The sequence below is a fragment of the Dunckerocampus dactyliophorus genome, chromosome 14, assembly GCF_027744805.1.
Source record: "Dunckerocampus dactyliophorus isolate RoL2022-P2 chromosome 14, RoL_Ddac_1.1, whole genome shotgun sequence".
In the NCBI taxonomy this organism is placed as follows: domain Eukaryota; kingdom Metazoa; phylum Chordata; class Actinopteri; order Syngnathiformes; family Syngnathidae; genus Dunckerocampus; species Dunckerocampus dactyliophorus.
Window position 1 is genome coordinate 11490470 of NC_072832.1, and position 22711 is coordinate 11513180.

Below are 22711 nucleotides of genomic sequence, written 5' to 3' on the forward strand. Positions count from 1 at the left end.
GCCTCCGTGGAAAGTGTAGAAGTGACATGCATTGATCTGCAAGTCACAGTGTAAGTAGTGTGCAAGTGTGATATTTGTTTTTCGTTTGGTGTTTTGGAGCTGACAAAGTGAACTGGCCCAACCCGCTGACACAGGAACACCAAAGCTGACAGTCTCATGTAAAACCAGCCTGTTTGTCTAACCGAGCCTCGGGAACTGCTTCTGGATATTGGCTACATTCGCTTGCTTCTCACCTCTGATAGTGGATGTGAACTTTAGAATAAGTGCTGCTTGACAAAGACACGTTGAAGTCACTTCATATGCCTTCCTGGCAAAACCCTTGTCACCCTCCACCTCTCAAGAGGATTTTTAGAAATCATCAGGAAACCCAACAGTCAGGCTAATACACAATCCAGCACATCTTTCTCATCAGTTAGCATCTTGGCGCACGCACCAGTATTAGAATGGCTGCAACAGCTGCGTTTTTGGGTATCAGCAATGAAATAAAGAGCCTTGGAGGCAAGTCAATTAACGTTTGCAATTAAGCAGCACTGCAAAGTTCAGCATGAGGGCGGCAATATCATAGAGCGATGCAGCCATTGTGAATCTATTCTCCAGTTTAGTTCCCCCAAGGTGACTGTTTCACCTCCTCAGTCTGCAACGTCTGTCATTTATTTCATCTGATGTGGATGATTTTGTTTCATTCTCTTGTCTGCATGTGGGAGGAATGTATTTATGAAGTCTTTTCTTCCCAAATAAAATGCTTTATGTAGGCCTACTTGCTCTTTTCAGTAACAGAAGCCCTTTTCACACTGACGCGCTACAAAAGTATTGCAGCACTGGAGCATTAGCACAGAATTTGCGCCGGAGTCAGGTGCGACGTATGAAGTACTTGTCGGACAATTGCTTTCAACCCAACAAGGTGGCTACGGGAGTGTCGGGTGTTAAACTTTACACCCTGGGCCTGACATGGCGGAATACGCTTTAACGCTTTAAGAAGTTTGTACTTTTCACACTGACCAGCAACACAGAAGCTAGTTTCAAAACAGGAAGTGAGAAAGTGGCAATTTTGTAGGGTTTTTTTCCCCCTTGTGGATCTATAGTGGATCTTTTCCCAAATATGTCAATGTTTGGGCTATCGCCCGGCCGATTAATCATCCAGCCGATTTAATCGGCCAAATATAGCCATTAGAGAATTGGCCAAAAGTTGGCAGATTGACGCTGATGTTAACATTTCTTTGTCACTAATAATATGCAGATAAAAATTAGAAATGAATAACAGGGCCCAGGTGATTTAATTGATCGATAATGTAGCCATTAGAGAATAGATGTTTACTTTAAAAAAGTTGTACTTTTTGCACTTTAGCCGACCTCTTAGTTCATATAGTCTTAACATAAGTATCTAATTTCCCAGAGGTTTCCTGTCCTTTTGCACCTCATATTTTGGATTTATTTTATGTTGAAATTGTTCATATGCTGCTTGTTACACACAATTTGGTAAAAAGTATTTGAAAATAGTAAAATGTTCTCCCTTCAATTTCTATCTTTGTAACGAGTGTTTGGAACTGTATTTAAGCCTTCAAAATAATATATATATATATCCTTTTTTTTAATTGAAAAATTTAATCGGCTGATATATCGGTTATCAGAATTATTTTTATTCCCTACTATCACAATTGGCATTGGCCCTAAAAAAAATAAATATCGGTATCGGTTGGGCCCTAGTTTGGACTATTATCCAAGAACAACATTGAAACCCTCTAACAATGCACGCAAAGAACAACAAAAATGCTGCAAACACTGCAAACATGGCAGCCATGTTGTTCTGTAACTGCACTAAGAAATCATCCATTCTGTGTGAATGCAATGGGTAAAAAAAAAAAAAAAAAAAAAAAAAAGTTTGACATACAATACGATGAAGATAACACTCTGGAATTTGTAACCAGGAAGCTTTAATCCTCAAAGGAAAACCATATTTTTAAGATAATACAGTAGTTAGTTATTTTTCATGCAAACTGCATATGCAAGCATATGTGCTGTACATGAGCATATTCTATTGTCATTTGAATCATCGTCATCAGTGTTGACAGAAAATATGATCAATGAGCTGTTGTCCCAACTTTGTGATTACACACGAGAGAAGTGTTAGCGCCAACAACTCCTACTGGCAGCTAAAAGCCGGTTTTGTCGAGCTGAACTGTCTGCTGCAGTTTTTCAGCTGGGAAATGTGGCTTGTGAGACAGCCTGTGAGAGCAGGAACGATGGTGAACATGTTCCTTGACTCTCTCTCAGCACCATGAACGAATATTTTAGAATTCTCGTTCTAAACATTGTAAGATTTACTTTGCGGGAGTAATATGTATACAGTCATCCCGCGTTCATTGCGGTTAATTATTTCCACACCCGACAGTGTTAAGTGAATTCCTGTGAAGTGGGATTCCTTATTTATAAATTAAATATGTTCATAGTCAGAGCACATAAAACCTGTTTACGACCTTCTAAATACGTTTTTTAACATTAATACAGCCCTGTAGACATGAAATAACACCCCTATAGTCACCTTTACACTCGTTATTACCAAATATAGCAGACGTAATAACAGAAAATAAGCAATTTAATTTATTTGCTGTAAATGCGTTCCGGTGCGAGGGGAATGTGATCACATCCTGTTGTTCTGGTGCTTGTGCGTCTCACCAAACATTACAGTAACATGACTGACACCCAGTGAGCAGTATAAAATACTACATATCATCCCAGAGTCTTTGAACGCATCTTCGGAAATGCCTTACATCTGTATTTTACTTCATTTAGCCATTTTTATGCTTGAAAATGCTTGAAACAGCATGATTTATGATTTATTCATGAATATATTTTGCAAAAACCATGATAGTGAAGCAGCAAAATTAGATGTGTTAAGTGGCGAGGGATTACTGTATCTTATATACTAAGAAGGCCTATTATTTTTTGTAATTATGTTATTATGCTTTTTTTATTATTATGTTAGTGCATGTATGAGTATCTTCAAGATCCTGTCTCATCCAAGAGACTTGCTCATCATCACGTGCTTCTGCAGACTGTCTTTATTTAGTCTCTTGTCAGTTTGGTCTTTGTATTTTGGCAAAGGTATGTTGATTATCTCTGTTCGCTCGCCAGAAACTTTAAATTCACACATTATAATTTAATTTCAGTTTCTCTGCCGAGCAATCCCCATGCCTCCGGTAATTGCATCCATTAATAGGTACTTTTATCTCAATAAGACATACAATACACACACACACACACACACACACACACACACACACAAATAAGGTAATGCATTTAAGATGTAGTTTCTCCAGCCTGATTACAGTTTCCTGTCCAGGGAGATGAGTCGGTGACTTAAATGGGATCCGTCTGGAGCCGGAACTCACTTCACGCATAACCTCCACTCTCAGGCTGCTGTGATCCAATTGTTACCACAGGGAGCGGAATCTTTTAAGTGTGATTTAAATGCATTTTGTTAAGGAGGTTAAAATACAGTTTAGAAAAGATGTTCTCTTTTGGCATCAGCAAGTCCAACAATATGGACTCTACTGACTGTACGTTGGCTGCTTATCAGTAAGCCCTTTTTTTTTTTTTTTTTTACTCACAAGCTCCAGGCAAATGATGCTATGTGGCTGTTGTGCCTCTCTGCTCTGTGTAAACTGCGCTGCGATGGCGCGTTGTGCTGATGAACTGTCAACAGAGCTACCAACACATCTGTGTGTGGAGGAGGTCATTGTGAGTTATTTCGGGTTTTATCTCTTTCTGCCTGGTTGCTACTTACAGTAACTGAGTACTAATGTTACTTTTGCTTTTTTTGCTCCTGCGGGCCTGGTCATCGTGGAAGAAAGCGATGCGCTCATGCACTAATGCGTTCGTGATATATCAAGCAAAAATCCCAAATCCTCACACAGCCTGTAGTGACACATGGCTTTGTGAAACACACGCGATTTAGTTTTTCTTTACCATAAAATCTATGTGAAAACAATAGTAATAAGAATATGTTACAGATTCAAAGTTGGTGAGCAGAGTGTTGCGCAATCGCCATGCTTTCTTGATGAAGGTTTGCAGTCCGCACCACAATCCCCCTGCACTGTTTCAGCACAATCTCATACAATCAACAACAAACTTTTGTTTGAGGTCAACACAAAGATGTGAAACGTTTTCGATGCACCCAAAAGACCTATCTCTCTCAAATATTTTTCACAAAATCTGTGTTAGTGAGCATTTATTAATCAATCCACCAGAGGTGTGGCGCATCAAGATGCTGATTAGACAGTGTGGTTATTGCAGTGTGCCTTAGGTTGGCCCCAATAAAAGGCCGCTCCAAAATGTGCAGTTGAACTGTTATTTTCTCTCCCTTCGTGTCACTGTTGCGCACCTTTCCATCACTTGTTTCACAGTGTTTGCCTGCACAGGTGTGACGCGAGAGAGCTAAAGTGAGAGCTAGAGTGGTAAATGTATTGTCACATAAGAAAATATCTGAATAATGGTGCAGACTTGTAATTGTCCGGGTTGTAACATCAAAAATGTGTCTGAATCGCCCTACATATTCCATCGCATTCCTTTCACGGACTTTGATATTAGGCAACTTTTGGCTTCTTGCCATATTGGCATATTGGGTTGGGCATCGAGTCTGGAGCATCGATGGGAACCGAGACTAACAGTCCGATTCTCCCGAGATCGTTAATCACACATTTATGGTGCAGACATAACACAGCACCTTGTCTTTGATGCGCTACGTCGGACTTCCTATAAGCAGCCAGTATCTGGCAACAATAAATGACGTCTGTCTCATGCCAATGTCAGCCAGGATTTCTGGATGCTAGCTGATGTTTGATGTACTGTAAATAAAGCAGCTACGGCTATGGATAGGCATGTTTATTCATGTGCACAGTATGTCTCCTGTTAGCAACAGTCAAGGCACCTTCTCATGTCACACAACACACTTCCAGCCTTCAAAATAAGAGTGGTTCCGGCTGTTTAAATGTGTTCACACAGTAAGGGTTTCATAAAAAATAGCTTACACTGAGGCAACAAACAAAGTATACTACTTTCCAAAAGTAGTATATCATCTTTTGGGAGGTGTGTACTCTTGTAAAAAGACATTCTATAACATTTGTATTCAAGTTGAATTGTTTGATATTTATATGCTGGTTGAAAATAGCCCTGTAAGAAATTCATAGTTAAGTTGATAACTATAAAGCATTCATTGGGAAGTTCCGACATTCCATCCAAAAAGAACTCCGGTTAGTCACGTCATTTAAACCACGTAAACATTTATGATCCTGCTCCTAAAAATCATTGCAATCAAGAATCCTTAGGAACGGAATCGGAATCGGAACCGGAATTATTCAAATTAAACCCTAAAAGTGTGTGATCAAAATATTATGGAAATAAAGTCAAAATTGACAAGAACTAAGTTGAAATAGTTTGAAAGTAAAAAAAAAACCAACATGAATGAAAAAAATGCTGTAATTTTAGGAGATTAAAGTAAAAATATTAACAGAAGAAAAGTCATAGTTTAACGAGAAAGAAGTTGCAATTTCACGAGAATCAACTTTTGAGGAAAAGTAATGTAATTGTAGTAGAGCAAAAAATATGTATATTTAAAAAAAAATCACATACAATCAAAACAAAATAGAGTATTATCAGAATAAAGACAAAATTCTAGAAGAAAATGTATGAAGATGACGAAGAAAGTTGAAATAATTGGAAACAACAGCAAAAATGGGGGGGGGGGGGGGGGGGAAGAGGACTGAGGACTGAAGTCCATACACATAATAGGATTTTTCACCTATATCACAAAGCAGAGGAGCATTATTTTCTTGAAACATATGTAACTTCTTAGCATAACTACAGTGGCCCTTCCATCCTTTCATTTCTCAATATGTGGCCCTTGGTGGAAAAAGTTTGGACACCCCTGCTCTAATATAATGGTTTCCCTTATGTTGGAGTTTCCATCTTTTTATTTCCCCCTTCTAAGGAATCGGGGGTTGAGCGGCTGCAGGTATATGTATATTTATGAGGAGGATGTGTATTTCTGGGCGAAACAGTGTTGTGAAAGGTGACCTTGTTAGATAAAAGGAGGGCTTGGAAGCCAAATGATGAAAGAGAATGGGATCATCCCGCGCTCATTAATGTGGATTTGAAGGTCAGGTAATTATAACAATAGACATGTGGGCTGGTTTTTGGCATCTGGCATTGTTGGTTTGTTATGAAGGTGACAAGCCTGCGGAGGAAGGGGATTAATCACTGTGACACCAGACTGTTGTCACTTTGATACATTCAGACATCATCCCAGTCCCGCTGTATGCTTGTCGCAGCAAAAACAACATCATTTCGGTCGGCGACAACTCTGCAGCATTAGCACTGTTTGTTTTCAGACGTTGTTTGATGTCGGTGATGGTGATTTGAATGAAGAATACCATCTTAAGCAGAATTCAATTTGAATCCGTGAGCACAGTGAATCTGCACATCAGCTTCAATACCAATAATCCCATTTTCAAACCTCTGCTAAATGGGCCGGAGCATAAAGCTCCAGGATGGTAAAATATGATATGCAAATTATTGAGACTTTGATGACTGGAGAAAGACTTAAAAAGTAAAACCTTTGTGGGGCAGTGCTGCTATTATGTGAGAATTAAAAAAAAAAAAAAATCTTGCAAATACGATTTTGCTGTTCAACAGAATCCCAAAAAGTAGGTGTAGACACAGTTTGCTGTCATAAAAGATTCATGTGTTCATTCTCCCTCTAAATTTGTCAAGCGCACCACCGTTTTTGCACATACAAAATCCCCGCACTGTACAGGACATGCAGTTGGTATTGCATAAAATATTGAGGTAATGTCCTGATGTTGTGTTTTGCACACCATGCCTACTTATGCCATGGTTGCATCATTTCTTTTGCGCAGCATATTTGAGCCTACTTCAAGCATGAGCCTGGCGTTTGTTCGCTCGTGTGTGTGCGTGTGTGTGTGTGTGTGTGTGTGAGAGAGAGAGAGAGAGCCTACGCTTCTGGGATAGTGCCACCTCTAAGTTTGTCTGGCTTTGTCAGGCTCCTCTGGGACCACTAGAAGCTATAAAGAACAAAAAACGCCAACCACTATAATCAGACGAGACAGCATGTGTGGTGTAGCATGCATTTTTAATACACCACAAATAAGAAATACCACTGCTGCTTCTTTTCCTTCATCCCACAACTGATAGTCGGTTAAGTTTTATTCCTATTTGTGTGAGTTTTGGATGCTGTTAAAATTGGGGGGCGGGGGGGAGAAAGAAAAGAACACAGCTTTGAAGGGATTTGAGATGCCACAAGTCAACAGAGAGATCCACAGACAGTGGATTGGTTGCTCTGGATATCAAATCCTAGCTTGACTATTTCCAGTGGTGTTGCTTTGTGCTTTCGTGCATGCACATTCACGCGGGTACCGTGCATGTGATTGCGTGTGCGCACAGGCCCAGTAGCGGTGCTTGTTAGGAAGGTTGTTGAAGTGGAAAAAAAAAAGTGTGTGTCTGTGTATTCCACACAAAATATAAAGTTTGCAAAAAGCTCTTCACTTGACTAACTCTCTGAACATTTTGGGCTGACACGTTAGACGTCAGAACAGATCAGAGGACGAGCTAATGGCCGTGTCAAATGTCCGCCTAGTCGACGACTGATTAAGAAAAGTGAGTTTTGTCTTCATGTTAACAATTGCAAACAAACTGCATGATAACAAAAATCATGATTGTAGGTCATCCCTTTTTCAAAGAACAAAGTGAAAGCAAAAAAAAAAAACAAAAAAAAAACAGCCATAACATTGCAAACACTGAGGTCATTTTGGGAATCTCCATTATTCAGCTGAAGGTTTGGATGATATCGATGCTGTATCAGTTAAAAGAAGGGATAAGGACAATATTTGTTCGAGTTTGAGCCAGAGCAGTGATGTCTTGGCTGGTAGTGTCCTTGGCAATGGTATTTTGGAGCCTGGAAATGCAAATAGAAAAATATTTATAGACAGATTTGTTCATACAGTTATGATATCTCAGTCTAAAAACCGAAAATGACTCTCTAAAAACAGCAGAAAGATGTGTTTTAATTTGTGATGCTCCATATTGCCTTTCTTACCGACGTCCAATATACCGATATTGTCCAGCACTTCATGACCGATACCGATAAACGCAGCAGCTCCTCCTTCAAAATAAAGTTGTGTAACGAACACATGCGTCTTTTACTGTGATGCCACTGCATACATTTTCAAATAAGACAAATACTGCAATGTGCAATACAAATTCCATATGTATTGTAAACATTTAGTCCAAATAAGCAACATATTCTCCTACTATCAACAGCAACAATACAATTTGCAAAGCCGCGCATTTCTATGTAGCACAAACATCCGTATAAGAACAAAGTAAAGTGCAAAGTATGAAACTGTGGGCAATCAGTGAAATTATAAAATGGTTATAGCTTATTATTTTGCTGCTGTATGTGACTAGGAGTGATTTTCGCCGCGTGTGCTACTGCAATAGTATTGCATAAGGACTGCTTTGAAGTCATTGTACACTGCGTATTTACAATCCAAAATTTGGAAATAATTCCAGACCACAGACATGCTGTGCTAGCAACTTCTGTTGCTCAGTGGAGCACGGCGTAGTTTGATGAGGTTTCACTCATTAAAATCTCATTTTTATCAGCTGACTAATATTATCAACTGATATCACTGGGCATCCTTATTAGGTGGTGTTGTACTGCATTGCTACTGTGTCCAGAAAAGGCCTATTCCTCAAGTCTCAACCCACATGCACTTATGGTCAGACGTTTTGGGTCTGAATGTCATATTCATTTGGACGTTTGATGATTCTTATATAAAACAAGAATTGGGTGCACGCATTTGGGATTTTCTCAGCTGCAGTCGGTCCGGATCACCAACGAGGCCATGTCAAGTCCAAATGACATTGTAGAACCCATCTGTGATGGGCGATCATATTGTTTTGTATATTGGACAGAAACATGGCATACACTTTGGAAACGTATCCATTTGCAAGCAGATTAAACCTATTGGCTTATTTATTTATTTATTTATTTATTTACTGTATTTGCTCTACCGCGTTGCAGCACAATATTATTTACTGAACTTATTAGGGAACCCATGAGAGTCTGGTAAGGATAAGCAGGCTGCGGGCTTGTATATGATGGACATTTTTAAGGGTTCACTTAAGGTGGCAAAGACCACAAGGCAGACAATATATCAGTTTACTCCTGATAGTTACTACTACCAGTGTTTGTGTTGATGCACCACCACTTCCTTTTAAGCTATATTATCAGGAACTGTGCTCTCTGCCGTATGTGCACTCTGCAGTGCAAATATACACACACTGAGACTCGATGGTGGGGGGAACTTGATGCAGTGCCACGTTTCATATACTGTAGCTATCATACCTTCTGGTTGTGTAATCAATATTTTCCTTGCCGTGAAAACGCACAGCAGCGTCACGCTCAGTGTTCCCTTTGGCTGTCGAGTATGTGAGGATGCTGCAGAGATTCAGAGTTCAAAGGGCGGACAGGAAGTGGGTGTCCCCACAGTGACAGTGCATGCATGTTGTATGAGTTAGGCTAATGTTGTGGACCAGCAGTTCCTGATGACCTGCCATCCCCAGACAGCCCAGGGAGTCCATCCACTGCGATTTATGACCGATGTTGCGGTTACCATTGGGACAACACTCTTTACAGGCCTCACCTCATAGGCTACGCTTCCCGCCTGTGCCCTCATTAAATGACTCATTCAGACTGTCCTTGCATACCTTAACTGTTTGTTTCATAACACATTTATTGTTCAAAAAATCGAATTTCACCTTTTGTGTTATGTAATTAGCTCTTTGTAGTTGGAGAGGGAGATAGGTGGTCTGCTCTGTCCTTGAAGTATTGACTCATGAACATCCTCTGAGGCGGCAGCAATCGAAGTACACTAACAGAGAATGAGGCTGTGGACAGTGTTTTTTCAAAGGGGAACAAAGAACATGTAAAATGTTTTATCAACAACATTTCTGTAATAATTCACTGATTTGTAACGAAGAGAGTAGCGTCTCTGTCCTTGCCTGCCCACCTACTTTAGTGTTTGATAATCAGAGATAAGGGTGGACTAGCCAGGACACCTATCACACGGTGCTAGCTTTTGAACTACACTATGTTTTGCTGCCACATACGCACATGCATTTATTGGCTTCTTCTTTCCGTGAACACATGCACATTTGACCGCTGTTTATTTGTATTGACCACAGAAGTAGACTGATCGAAAAACAAAGTGGCTTTCGGTGCCTCATCGGTGCTAAATTAACGCAGACTCGGCCACCTGTGGTTTATGCTTGGTCTACATGTATATGTGTGTTGCAAACGATACCTAACCGTACACATGTATTGGAGCCCAAGACCAATACACCTTTATTTCTTCTTACGACATTACACTGTAGGCTCTAAACCACTGTAGAATAAAATGTTATTTAAAAAAAAAAAAAGTAACAATTATTTGCTTCCTTCACATTTAACTAAAGGCATAAATGTGTTGGAGCCGCTACAAAATAGCCAGACTAAGCCCAGGGCAGGTGCAAACAGCAATGAGAACCATTTATAATTAATAGAGTTGCTATAAAATATGCATTGAGGGGTTAATGTGGCCAAATATGGATTTGTGTTTTTATTTTCACTTGGGATAATTGAAGCACTACTTAGGCAAGTTGTAGTGAATAAGGCGCAAGGCTATAGTGGCCAAAAGTGGAGACTTCCTCACTTTCAGTTGTCTCTTGTACTCATCTTGTGGAATTGTTGGAATTTTACTGTTTTCTTTTTTGTGTCTCTGGCTGCATATATTCGGAGGTGCATATGCAGAACCGCGTGTTTCAAGATAAACAGCCCAAATCTCTTTCTCGCATTCTGACTGTTAGGAGGAGGAAATGAAATGAAAATACATGAAACTGCATTTTTACCCCACCCCCACACCCCCACCCCACCCCGTCCTTATGTATTCATATTTATCCAACCTACATGAGACGAAATGGTTGCTGAACCTTATCTACCCTGCAAGATGTGGGTAAAAAAACCTCCTAATATCGCATCACACAACCTCGCAACACACATATAGACACACACACACACACACACACACACACACACACACACACAGTCAAGATTTGACTGATTAGAACACACATCTTCATTCTCTGATTAGGTGTGGAGTAAATGAAGTAGCCCCCCGCTGGTATGCATCTCCATAATGTCAAGTAATTAAACCCCAGTGTTTTAATAGATCAGGAATAAGAAGACTCCCCAGGTGACTAGACAATGATGATAGACTTTCAGAAAACGACCTTAATGTCAGCCCTCCCTTAGGTGAGCGCTGAAACTATTGCTTTCATTGTGTTACTTTTCAATGGCTGATGATGCACCTCCCAATTATACCATTAACCAAAGTACACATATCAGGACCAAGTGTTATAGCTTATATCTATGTAAAAGATGTCTTTTTTGTCTATATTTGGTTGAGCTTTTAAATGGAAATAAACACAATCATCATTTGATCACTTTGTTATAATACAGTAGTTGACAACAAGTCCTGAGTAATCTTCCTTCAAAGAAAAAAAACAACAACAACAACAACAGAAGGGCCATTGTAAACATGACAGTGGACTGTCAGTATATCTTTGTCGGAGATTGTTTGTTATGTTATGTGCCTACTGTATGTGCACACACACAAAAATAACAAAAGGCCTTTGATGAAGGAAATTCTGCAGCGGGAGAGCTTTCTTTTGTCCCTGTGCCCACGCTTACGTGCTGCTCAGGGACAACAATGCAACGCAATGATGGTGCCACAGAAAGTTGTGGAAGCTCCACAAGTACCCTGCTGCCTGCCTGTGATTGTGCTGCTCTCCCTGACACCACATGTTCATTATCTGTTGCTTGTGCACTGAAACATTTTTTGAGAAATAACAAGCCTATAATGCACTACTTTTACCGCTAATGATATAGCTAGAATGGAAGCTCATCAAAGGAATATTTTGCAGTATGATTGTTCCAGTACCCGTTGTCTGAACTACACTTCAAACACATAGACTTTCTACTTGCTGTACCACCCAAATTAACTGATGTTTTTTTAAATCCTGTCATCTAATCTTCTCCTTTATCACGCGGAATGGATGTCTGACAGAGCAAAACTAAAATAAGTGAATTGTCATACGATACGCTCCCTGCTCAGATAGCTCTCTGGCATGGCTCGGACTGTGTGTGAACCAACAAACTTAATGTTGTCTCAGAGATGGACTACGATAATCAAACCCACTCAACATTTGTTTGGTATGTTTCCATAACAACCTGTGAATTCCCCATCGTTGTTTACGCCGCAGGGTTCAAAGTTTGTGGAAAAAGTAGCAGTTTTTAATCCAGAATTTATGATACATTATTTTGAAAAGTGTTTCGGTTAGTCGGCCCTCCTGGAGCAAATGAATGACGCTAACCAACCATTTGTGAACTTCTTTAGCTGCACCTAAACTTGTTTCTTTTTTGTTACGGTGGACTTTTTGGCGCTTCCGTGAGAAGGAAGCACTGGCAATCGTGTACGAAGAAAAGCTGACCAATCACAGCTCTGTGCAATCGCCATTGACACAAATTTTTTGGAGGTGCACATCAAGCTCAGCTGGCCCTGGAGCGTAATTCAGGCTTAAGACCAGCGTCCCTCTCGAGCTCCTTAGCTATCTGTAATCCTTTCATCAAGTAATAGCTTTCAAAAGTCAAATGAAAAAACAACGCCTGCACAATCGTACAAGACTGACATGTTTTCCCTCTCTTTTCAGCAAATTCAAGTCTTCTGGGAGGAGGCGGTGGTAAGTGAAGGCTTTAATTTTTTTCCCTATTGTTTGGTGCCACATTACGAGAGTAAATTGATGTTGCAAGTTGGCATACGGCCCATCAGTATCTTTTTATGGATTCACGGCAGATTTAAGTGTACAGTATATCGCGCGCCGAGTGTCCGTGCTGAATGTAACGCCAAAAACATGAGCGTGAAGTGCAGCCCAACCTTGCGCTGTGCTACACTGAGAAATGGTCATTACTTTACTGGCCTGCCCAAGCACATTTTCATCAAAGCAGTGAAGGAAATCTCAAGCAGCCAACCGTGGTGTTGGAATAATGGGGAGGAAGCTGGAACGCCGCTGCCCAAACCTCACTGTTCTTTTCTGAAATTTGACTTCTTCAGTGACATGATTGAAATAATCAACCCCCAACCCCATAAGGGAAATAAAAGCTTGCATTTAGATGTTGCATACTTTTTATCAATCCCTCTGGGTAGATGTGTTTATCCATATCATGCCATAAACTATTTGGTTGGTAAAATAAATAAAAAAGAAGCCCATCATCCATCTTTCTACTGTTCAGATACTTGAGAAAAAGCAAGCGTGCTATTTCATTTGATCAGTGCGCTTGAGACACCCGTCATCAAAATGCATCATTAGATGCAACGGGACAGACGCAGTGAACTTTGCTGTCCGTTCAAGTGCACACAGAGCTGTTGAAATCTCATTGCCATCTAATCATGCTACCTGGAGTGGCTCGTGTCTCGGGGTTAAGACTGCAAACTTCCCACCCAATGCTGCTTATCAGAGCAGTCCCCCCAATATGAATCAACACAAAGAGGAGCTCTCAGCAAACAGCAATCTGACAAAGTTCTGTGATTGAGAGCGAAGGTCATGACGCATCTCCATAACCGAGCCAGGTTGTACAAACGTGTGATATGCACCCCTCCAGATTGGTTTCTGTGTCTCACTCACCTCAGGGTTGATTTTATGCGCAAAAAAGTCTGGAGACTGCGGCTGTGTTCACACTTGTCACGTTTGCATCTGTTAAAGGAAACTCTGGTGTGATTTTCCTGCAGTTAATTTGGCGAACGCCATCATCTGAAACCTGGTGTGACGCAAACAAGCAAACTTGCAGTGTAAAAACATGTCGAAAAGGCACATATACAGTAAAGCAGAAAATGCGTCTTCCAGCTGCTTGTCTCATGCACCGGCTCTTTTTAAAATATATTTTAGCTGCTTTGTGGTGTCACAGGTGGTTGAAAAAACGTAATATGAAATAACAAAGGTATTCAACCCAGTCGAGCATTTTTGTTGAGAACACTTGAGTTTCATCTCATAGTATGTCATGAATCCATCCATTTTCTATGCCGCTTCTCCTCATTAGGGTCGCGGGGGCATGCTGGAGCCTATCCCAGCTGACTTCGGGCGACAGGCAGGGTACACCCTGGACTGGTCGTCAGCCAATCGCAGGGCACATATAAACAAACAACCATTCACACTCACATTCATACCTATGGACAATTTAGAGTCGCCAATTAACCTAACATGCAAGTTTTGGGAATATGGGAGGAAACGGGAGAACCCGCATGCACGTACAGGGAGAACATGCAAACTCCACACAGAAATGCCCAATGGAGAATCGAACCAGGTCTTACCGATCTCCAGACTGTTACTGTGTGGCCAACATGCTAACCACTAGACCCCCGTGCGACACTGTTGATTCAGGTTGTGACTTGTTATGTTTTTTTTTTGCTGCACAGCCTTTGAGCCGTGACATAAATGTGAATGTTAGGCAAACCGATCGTGTGACCCATGTAGCTTTTTCTCTGAAGATAGGCCGTAGAAAAACACTCACCTTTCAAGTCGTTAATAATTTATAAATGCATGACGCGTAAAATGTGCAGCATACGTGTACCACTCTTAGAAAGCCCCCAATTCCTACATGCTTATGCCTTTATGCTTCAGGTGTTGAGATTTCACATTTTCTTTGGCGATGCTTGAATGCACCATAATCCCGTGACTCCGATTCCATGTGTTCATTGATCGTCTTACATTATCATTCATTAGTGGTGAATACTTTTACAATTTATACTTGAAATGGCTTAGACACGTGTGTGAGGCATATTTAAAGCTTAAAGGAAAACTGCACTTTTTTTTATTTTTTTTATTTTGAATTTTGCCCATCAGCCACAATCCTTATGTGAAACATGACCACTCACGTCTTTCTCTATTCTGCGTGTTCTAAAGAGAGACAAACAGCAAAAAAACAGCTAGCATGTGGGAGCTAACAATGCACGTACCTATTTCGGCTATATAGCCATTAAAAAAAACCCTCCAAAAACACCAACAATGTTCTATTTACATAACTGACCTATATATGTATATAAACCAAGCTACAGCGACGTTATTGTACTATTTTTTGGGGGGCGTAGTGACGCAGCGCCTTACACCACTATACAGAGAGGTTGCGGGCCCGCTGCAAAACAATGCGATAGGACACCAACCTGGACTGACTAGGAAACAAGAACAAGCATATGAACAACTACAAATAGATCGATAGACAACCAAATTACCTGTGAAGTATTAGCCCACATTCCATGCTTTGTTTGTACAGTATATGGCGAGATGGACTCTCTTGTGATATCATGTGCTCCATGTGCCGCAATCAATATCATGGTGACTTACTCTGTGTATAGTTCTCCGTCTGGTTCAGCTGGTCTGGGGCGTCTTTTCCAGTTTATTTTGGGTAGGTGGAAAAAAGTTGCTATCACTGCAGCGTTTGTTAGCGCTAACAATTCTTTGTTTGTTGTGATGCAATCTCTTGGAGCAATGTCCTCCTCGCCATACACACAAAGCCTTTGCATCAATGGTAACACTGTATGCCACTCAGTGCAGCAGAAACACTCCATTTCTGTCGGCATGGCTTGGGAAGCTACGAAGTTTCACTCTCTGTTCTTGTAGGCTGTAGCTCATCGTCCATGTATTCAGGAGCAAAAAGATAAGGTTGTGGATCCTCATTTGTCCAAAAGTAGTCGTCGTTGGCGGCTGCCACAAATTCTACCATGATTAGTAGTAACAAACACGCTGCTGTTGTTGGCCGAAGTAGTGCTAGATCTGAAATCAATGCAGCAATGTTTAAAATGATCAAAATACGGCAAAATACTATAAGTATTGCATGTAACATACTGTAAATGTACCTTTTACTGAATGGTCACAGCCATAAAATGTTTTGGGAGGTTTTTTAGAGGGCTTTTTAGTTGAAATAGTTGTGTCCCGTGATGTGCATTGTTAGCGACCTCATGCTGTTTTTCTCTCTTTAGAACGCACAGAAAAGGGAAAGACGTGTGCCCATGTTTCACATACAGTCAGGATGATGGGCAAAATAAAAATAAAGTGAAGTTTTCCTTTAAACCTGGATTGTGTTGGTAGTGAACAATGGCAATTGAAGAGAGAAGGGGAGGGCTCTGTAGCTGAACGTAATCTAATGCAGTGGAACCTTGGTTAGTGTACACCCCGGTTTGTGTCTTTATTGGTTAACATCATCAATTTGTGACTGCAACTGTGGTCTTGATGGGTTTTTATCACAAAACATCCTTGTTAGGAGCTTGCTAATGCAATGTCACCTCTGTCCCTCGTGAATGATGTCATCAGGGGTTGACTGTAGTTCTTTGCCAGGTAACACAGTTACACCTCAAATTCTTGAAAATGTTAACACTAAACACGTTTGTATAGTTTTACAATTACAGCTTTTACATGCATAAAACAATTCTAAATGCACATGAATGATGACCGAAAGGCATAAATGAACATTTACCTTCATTAAATATGTGATTGTTTACAAAGACACAATGTGGCAGCGAGCTCAACACCAACTTTGTGTTTCTTAGTTTTCTTTTTTTTTTTTTTAATTCAAATATTTCTTGACTTTAATAGTTTCTCACCTTTATCAAAATGCATTTTGGGTTATTTTGCAGCAGTGAAACACTATTAATTTCAAGAAATAACTCGAAGATGGTGTCCATGTTGATCTCGATGCCACATCGTGTCTTTGTAATCAAGCATGCTGTCTATGAAGGTAAAATAACCCTAAAGGTCAATTTATCCATTTCATTCATCATTTATATGTATTTATATGCATATATTTTATTTTTTTGCATGTAAAACCGTAATTGTAACACTATAAAAACTTGTTTTATGTCTATTTTGACTATCTGGAACGGATTCATTGGATTTACATCATTTCTTATAGGAAAATTTGATTTGCGGACCTTCTAGAATGAATTAATGACGCTAACTAAGGTTCCACTGTAATTGCGATAATCTCTTTTATTGCAAATGTTGGTTTTAAAATGGAGGAGAACATTAGCTTCCTGGACGGTTTGGACGGGGTGTATCAAATTATTTCATTTTTTTTCGCCATTCGCTGGTGTTCCTGGAACATACCCCCACGAAAAGCACTGGTTCCACTGTATTATTGTAACACTGTATTATTACTGGCAATTTCCAGCCGCTTTTGCGCGTCTATGTGAACAGCCATCATTTTGACAACATCTTAGTCTGTATGTTAAACTTGGCACAAATGCAAAGTTTCTTTTTTTTTTTTCTCCTCCTGGTAGTTGTTGTGTAACTGTACACATGTCAAAGAGTCGTGCAGTGCATCGAGTAGTCAAGGGAAATCACCCACACAGCTCTGCTTAATGATTCCAAAATAATTATTACTTTGAGTGCCTTTTTATTTCTTTAAAGCACATTTGTCCATTTATTCCGTGTTTTTCTGCTTTTAAGATACAAGGGCGATACATTCAGTCAAATAAATCAAAATAAAACAAAACAGTAATTGCTTTTATTATGTTTTCTCGCATGAATGTATTTTTTTTACAACTTGAAGGAAAAGATAACTGACAGCTGCAATTAAGGGGTTTGGCGAAGAGTGATGAAAATGAACTCCCCCTCCTAAAGGAAAGCCGGGAAGGATTTTCTCTCCGTGTGTCTTTATCAGTCAGAGATGGCTGCTGAAGCTGCAAAACTCTTCTCACTCTGGCCCTCCCTGTACCGTTATCTGCGGTTTGGCATGTGAATGCCTTCTCCCCTCGTGCTGGAAAGGATCGATGTGAAGAGAGGATGTGCTCCCATACCTTCCTTATCTCCCGCCATGTTTGGCCTCATGCAGTTGAGGGATGGTTAGTTCCCACAGATTAGAAGGCGGGTTTACCACCACTAAGCCACAAATGCCAAAACAGACTCAACTTAAAAAAAACGTTAGTCGATCACCCATTCACTTTTTATTGACATAATTCAGTCAGCAGAACAAATGCAAAAAATGCGCACTCCCAAGCTCTACAGTATAGATACAAAGGAGAACAAGAAATACTGTTATGCTCCATTGCTCTCGTTAATCCTCTAAAAACACTAATGGGAATTCTCTCTGGGCTGTATGTTTTCACTTTCATGTACACAATGGGGTTAACCAAAATAGCATTGTTATCTGCATTAGACATATTGGTCTCAGTGGGATTCTGTGCACACATGCAAAGGGAAATAGCAATGATCTCTGATAATAGCACACTAAATGACGCCTCTGTGAATAGAGGATAATTATGAATGGTACCAGGTTGCTCTTGTGATGTGTGTCACCACATGGCTGCATACTGGCACCCTCCCAAAAAGAATGTAAACATCCTGTTGTCTATCTCGCCGCCACTCCATTTTTATCAAAGGCAACATGCCGGCGTATTCGCAGCCCGCTAATGATGCCATGAAGCACGGTGTAACCAGCGAGCGGGAGCTTCCCCCTGCCTTTTGATGTCTCCATTCAGAAAGGGGGGGTCTGCCTCATTAGCATTCTAACCACAGTTGTTGCCCATTTAGCAATAGGCTTTGACTAGACCACCCAAACAAATCGTTTTCCTTGCGTTGGGCCTTCTTTCTCCACTCCAAAGGAGCAGTGGGGCACATCCATGCTTGTTTAGTACATCCTGACTCCTGCTAATTTAGTCGGTGGCCTCCAGTGCTCACTGAGCTAACCAGTCTTTGTCATTGCTTATATAACACAGACTGTAGCACTGCATTCCCTCAGGTCTCCTGGCTAACAGGTTTCCTAAACGTTGGTGTGAGTCAGTGCAAGTGCAAACACTTTTCTATTATTAATTATGCTTGATGTGACTGCAACCACTTTCACACTGCCTCTAAAAGTGGGCTTTGTTTTTGTGTTGCTCGTCTGTTTGACATGGAATCGCCAGTTTTCTGGATTTGGAGGTAACACCAGAGCCGTAACACAGGCAGCTTGGTGCATGTGTGAAAGGGGTTCTCTTCTTGTGCCCTGTTGTGTTGGAAGCAAATGGTGCTTTAACCCACAGTTCATGTCCTGATTTGTGTGTTTCAGTATGAAAGGCCCAGGCAAATAAATGCCAAATCTGCAGTACTCTGATGTTGCAATTTTGTGAGATCTCTGTGTACTTACAATCTGGCTGTGACAGCTCTGTGGTTCTCTTCCTCCCCTCCTACAGTGGTCCCTCAATATTTCACTCCAAGTGTTGTACAATTCAGTGACCAGCCAACATTTTTTGGAAAAAAATATCGCTTAAAAGTTGCACAAAAACTTGGTTGAACGTCGGCCTCAGTGCCCCTGAGTACTGAACAAATCAGAGGTCGGACAGAGTCCTGACTATGTGAACTGTGAACTGATTTTGTTGAACCTTTAGGGCGTGTTCACACTAGGCCATTCAAACCATACTGACTTGATCCTTTCCCTTACACTGAAGTATCCGTGCTTCGGCTTGTTTCCTGGTTTCATAGGTTTGGGTATCAAAACATGATCCGATACCTGTGTCAAATCTGTACTTTTTAAGCAGTGCCGGGACTTCAGCAGTAGCCCAACTGATTTAAAAAAAACAAAAACAAAATGTAAAACCTACAACTATAGATGGGTACCAAATTAGGTACTTTTACAGGCGCTGACCGAATCCCGTCGATACTACTGAGCGAAGAAGACAAGCCAGAGGGAGGAGGCAATGTTCACACCAACAAACAGACACATTAAAGGTACAGAAGCTGAAATAAGTCACGTTTTTTAAGTATATAGACACAATAAAACCTACCCGTTTAATAAATAAATGTCAGAATGTCCTGGAAGAAGACACCTTTATGAGGTGACATCATGCCTGGACGCATCTCCGGTGTGTAGAAATGTACCAAATGGTTGTATTTTAACACCAAAACTTTAATTTTGCATTTAAAATTGAGTTAAAATAGATTGAAAGTCACATGTGTGTATTTCGTTAGTCAGTGATAAGTAGACGACAACAATAATACAGTAGATGCCGTAAAAATGATGTTGTCTGTTCGGGTGAAAAGTGTTGTAAGGGAGTCAATGCATGTACAAATACCTCTAAAATACAAAGCTAATTTACAGAAGGAGCATAGCATCCAGTTTCTGACCTTTTTTGCGTACTGTGCCCGTGTTAAAATTTCCCACTGACTGAAATATCGCAGTCAAATTAAATGTAAGGAGTAGCTAGATGACTTGGCTATCCCTCCACTGGTTGCATTGTGTGTAAAAAAAAAGACAATGTTTCCAGTTTTGGACATGTTTGGATAATCTTTTATCAAGATCCCATTTGCTTTGTTGTGCATATATCTGTCTCCATTTGTATGCAAAGGGCTCTGTTTTCTTTTCGTGTCACCTCCAGGTGAACTATTATCCTCTTTCTGGTGCTGCCAGAGGCTTGTTTATTGAGGAGATTGGCGGAGACCAGGGCATGGTGTTCTATGTAAGGGGGAGGGGCGGTCGGGACATGGGATAGTGTTGTGTGACTACTTGGCCTGGCTGGCCTGCTGCCCCAGCTGTAGCCACATCAGCTCTCTGGGAGCTCAGGATGCCCCTCTACGATTAATCACTCAAAGATGACATTATTCTCATCTCCCATCGATTGCACACTACGCTTGACTGATGGCCCACAGTTCACAGATGGTAGAAACAGCCATTAGCATAACTTATGACAAAGATAGCGTGTTTTCCCCAAGGGATAGCCTAAATAATGTAACATGATAAATTAAATGCAAAGATTTCTCAGTCAGCGCAATGCCCAGGGGATATACTTATCTCCTCATATTTACCAAACAGTTAGTTACACCCTGATCAAGATCCACTTTGTATTTGAGCTGAAACATGTCCACTGCTTGAATGGTGTGGTGTAGTCGGGATTAGTCCAGAAAATGTTAAGCAATTCATATTTGACTCTGGGTTGAAGGAGTAATACTTGCCTTTATTTCAGTTGTAACTTGTCAGGAAAAAGCTGAATGAGTTGAATAATTACAGGGGAGATTCAACCATTACATGTGTCAAGCAGACTCTAGAATAGTCACCATTTACTGTTGTGCTTTTTATGGGCCTGCTGTGACACTGGCAACCCAAAAAGAAGCATCATTCTGTAGATTAGATTTATATGTAAAGGGTGCTACTGTTCCATCTTCCATTTGAATTTAGCTGCTAACAAGGTCATTATGTGGACCGTACTTGTAGTTGTACGTACCCAAGTAGTGATCCAAATTGCATTTTGTGGACTCTGCCTCTCCTTCTCTGTTCTTGGTTTCCCCTGCCCCCTCCTCGAATCTGCAGTGATGGATAGACTAATTGATGCGGAATGATTGGGCCATTCATTTTAGTCAAAAATGTGGGTTCCATATTTAGAATTAGCGCTACATGATAATGAGAAGGCAAGAGGAAAGTCACAGAACACCGGATTAAAAACACATAGCAACAAAGGGGCATGGCTTGAGTGCGAGGAACAAAAAATGACCAGTTGTGTGAAGCTGAGCTTCAGAGACTCCTCGTCTGGATTTATGAAAAGGTGCGTATCTGCAAATGACAGAAGGACACATCTGCCACGTGTCTCCGTATCTCTCTCTTAGCCTATGAATCATTCATCTGTGTCTCCATGTATAAATCAAGCTGCTGGCCGGCGCCTGCAGCAGTCATGTCTTAAGCTGGTTGATGGCAACGCTTGATCTCTGCCATTGTTGTGTGATTGATGGAAAAGACCAAACTTGAACAGCACCCATTATATAAATCGGAATTATACGCGGACGTGTATTTTCCTGTGTTGTAGTAAGCTTTGTGGCACTTACCGAGTCCAGTCTAAATCATACCTATGTTTTTATCAGAGTAGGATGCAATGTAGTTGGTAGTTTATGAACAGTAATGCTTGTCACCAGTATTACTTTTTGAACCGAAGTCGGTCAATTTTGTGAAAAATATCGACAAATACTCTTGTTTTCAGTTTCAGGTTCCAGTTCAGTTTCAGTTTAATCTTAGCATCTATCAGTCCCATGCATATGTGCAAGTGCATATGTGCATTCACACTGAGAAGCACAGTAAATGCAGTGCAGTGTCAATACCTGGATGTTGCAGTCAAAACAGTAAAAAATGGTGTGTGTGTCATTATAGCGATCTAATTTGTCTTATTTATTAAGTATTGTGTAAAACTAAGACATGAATAACATCAAATTAAAAGCACAAAATGAATGCCGACCCACCATCCACCAGTTCAAGTTCCAGCCAAGTTTTTCCAGAGAGATTATTACATCGCTGTTGGTAAAAGGCAGTGCGCTAGCATGAATTAACTTGAGACAAATGTACACATTAGCACTCAATAAGTCATCAAAACTTACCTTTATGCATTCCCACATAGTATCAGCATTTGACACCAAATATGAGGTGAAAGAAAAATGCTAAAAATACAGTAGTAGTCCATCTGTGCGGCATGAGATAAAGTTAGCACACGCACAATGGACATGCGTCAAGTGAGACGGATGTAACAGAGAGAATCCGGCCACTTTTCAAAATAAAACATAAAAAATGAAATAATGGAAATTATTATTTCTTTCT

At 40.5% G+C, this 22711-nt stretch overlaps 1 protein-coding gene across 1 annotated transcript in view; it reads left to right on the forward strand.

Moving 5' to 3' along the window:
- macrod2 (mono-ADP ribosylhydrolase 2) overlaps positions 1-22711 on the forward strand; it is a 497420-nt gene that overhangs the window by 99610 nt on the left and 375099 nt on the right. Inside the window, exon 4 of the mRNA XM_054799427.1 lies at positions 12826-12855. Within this exon, the coding sequence (XP_054655402.1) occupies positions 12826-12855 (30 nt within the window). The remainder of the gene's footprint in view (positions 1-12825; positions 12856-22711) is intronic.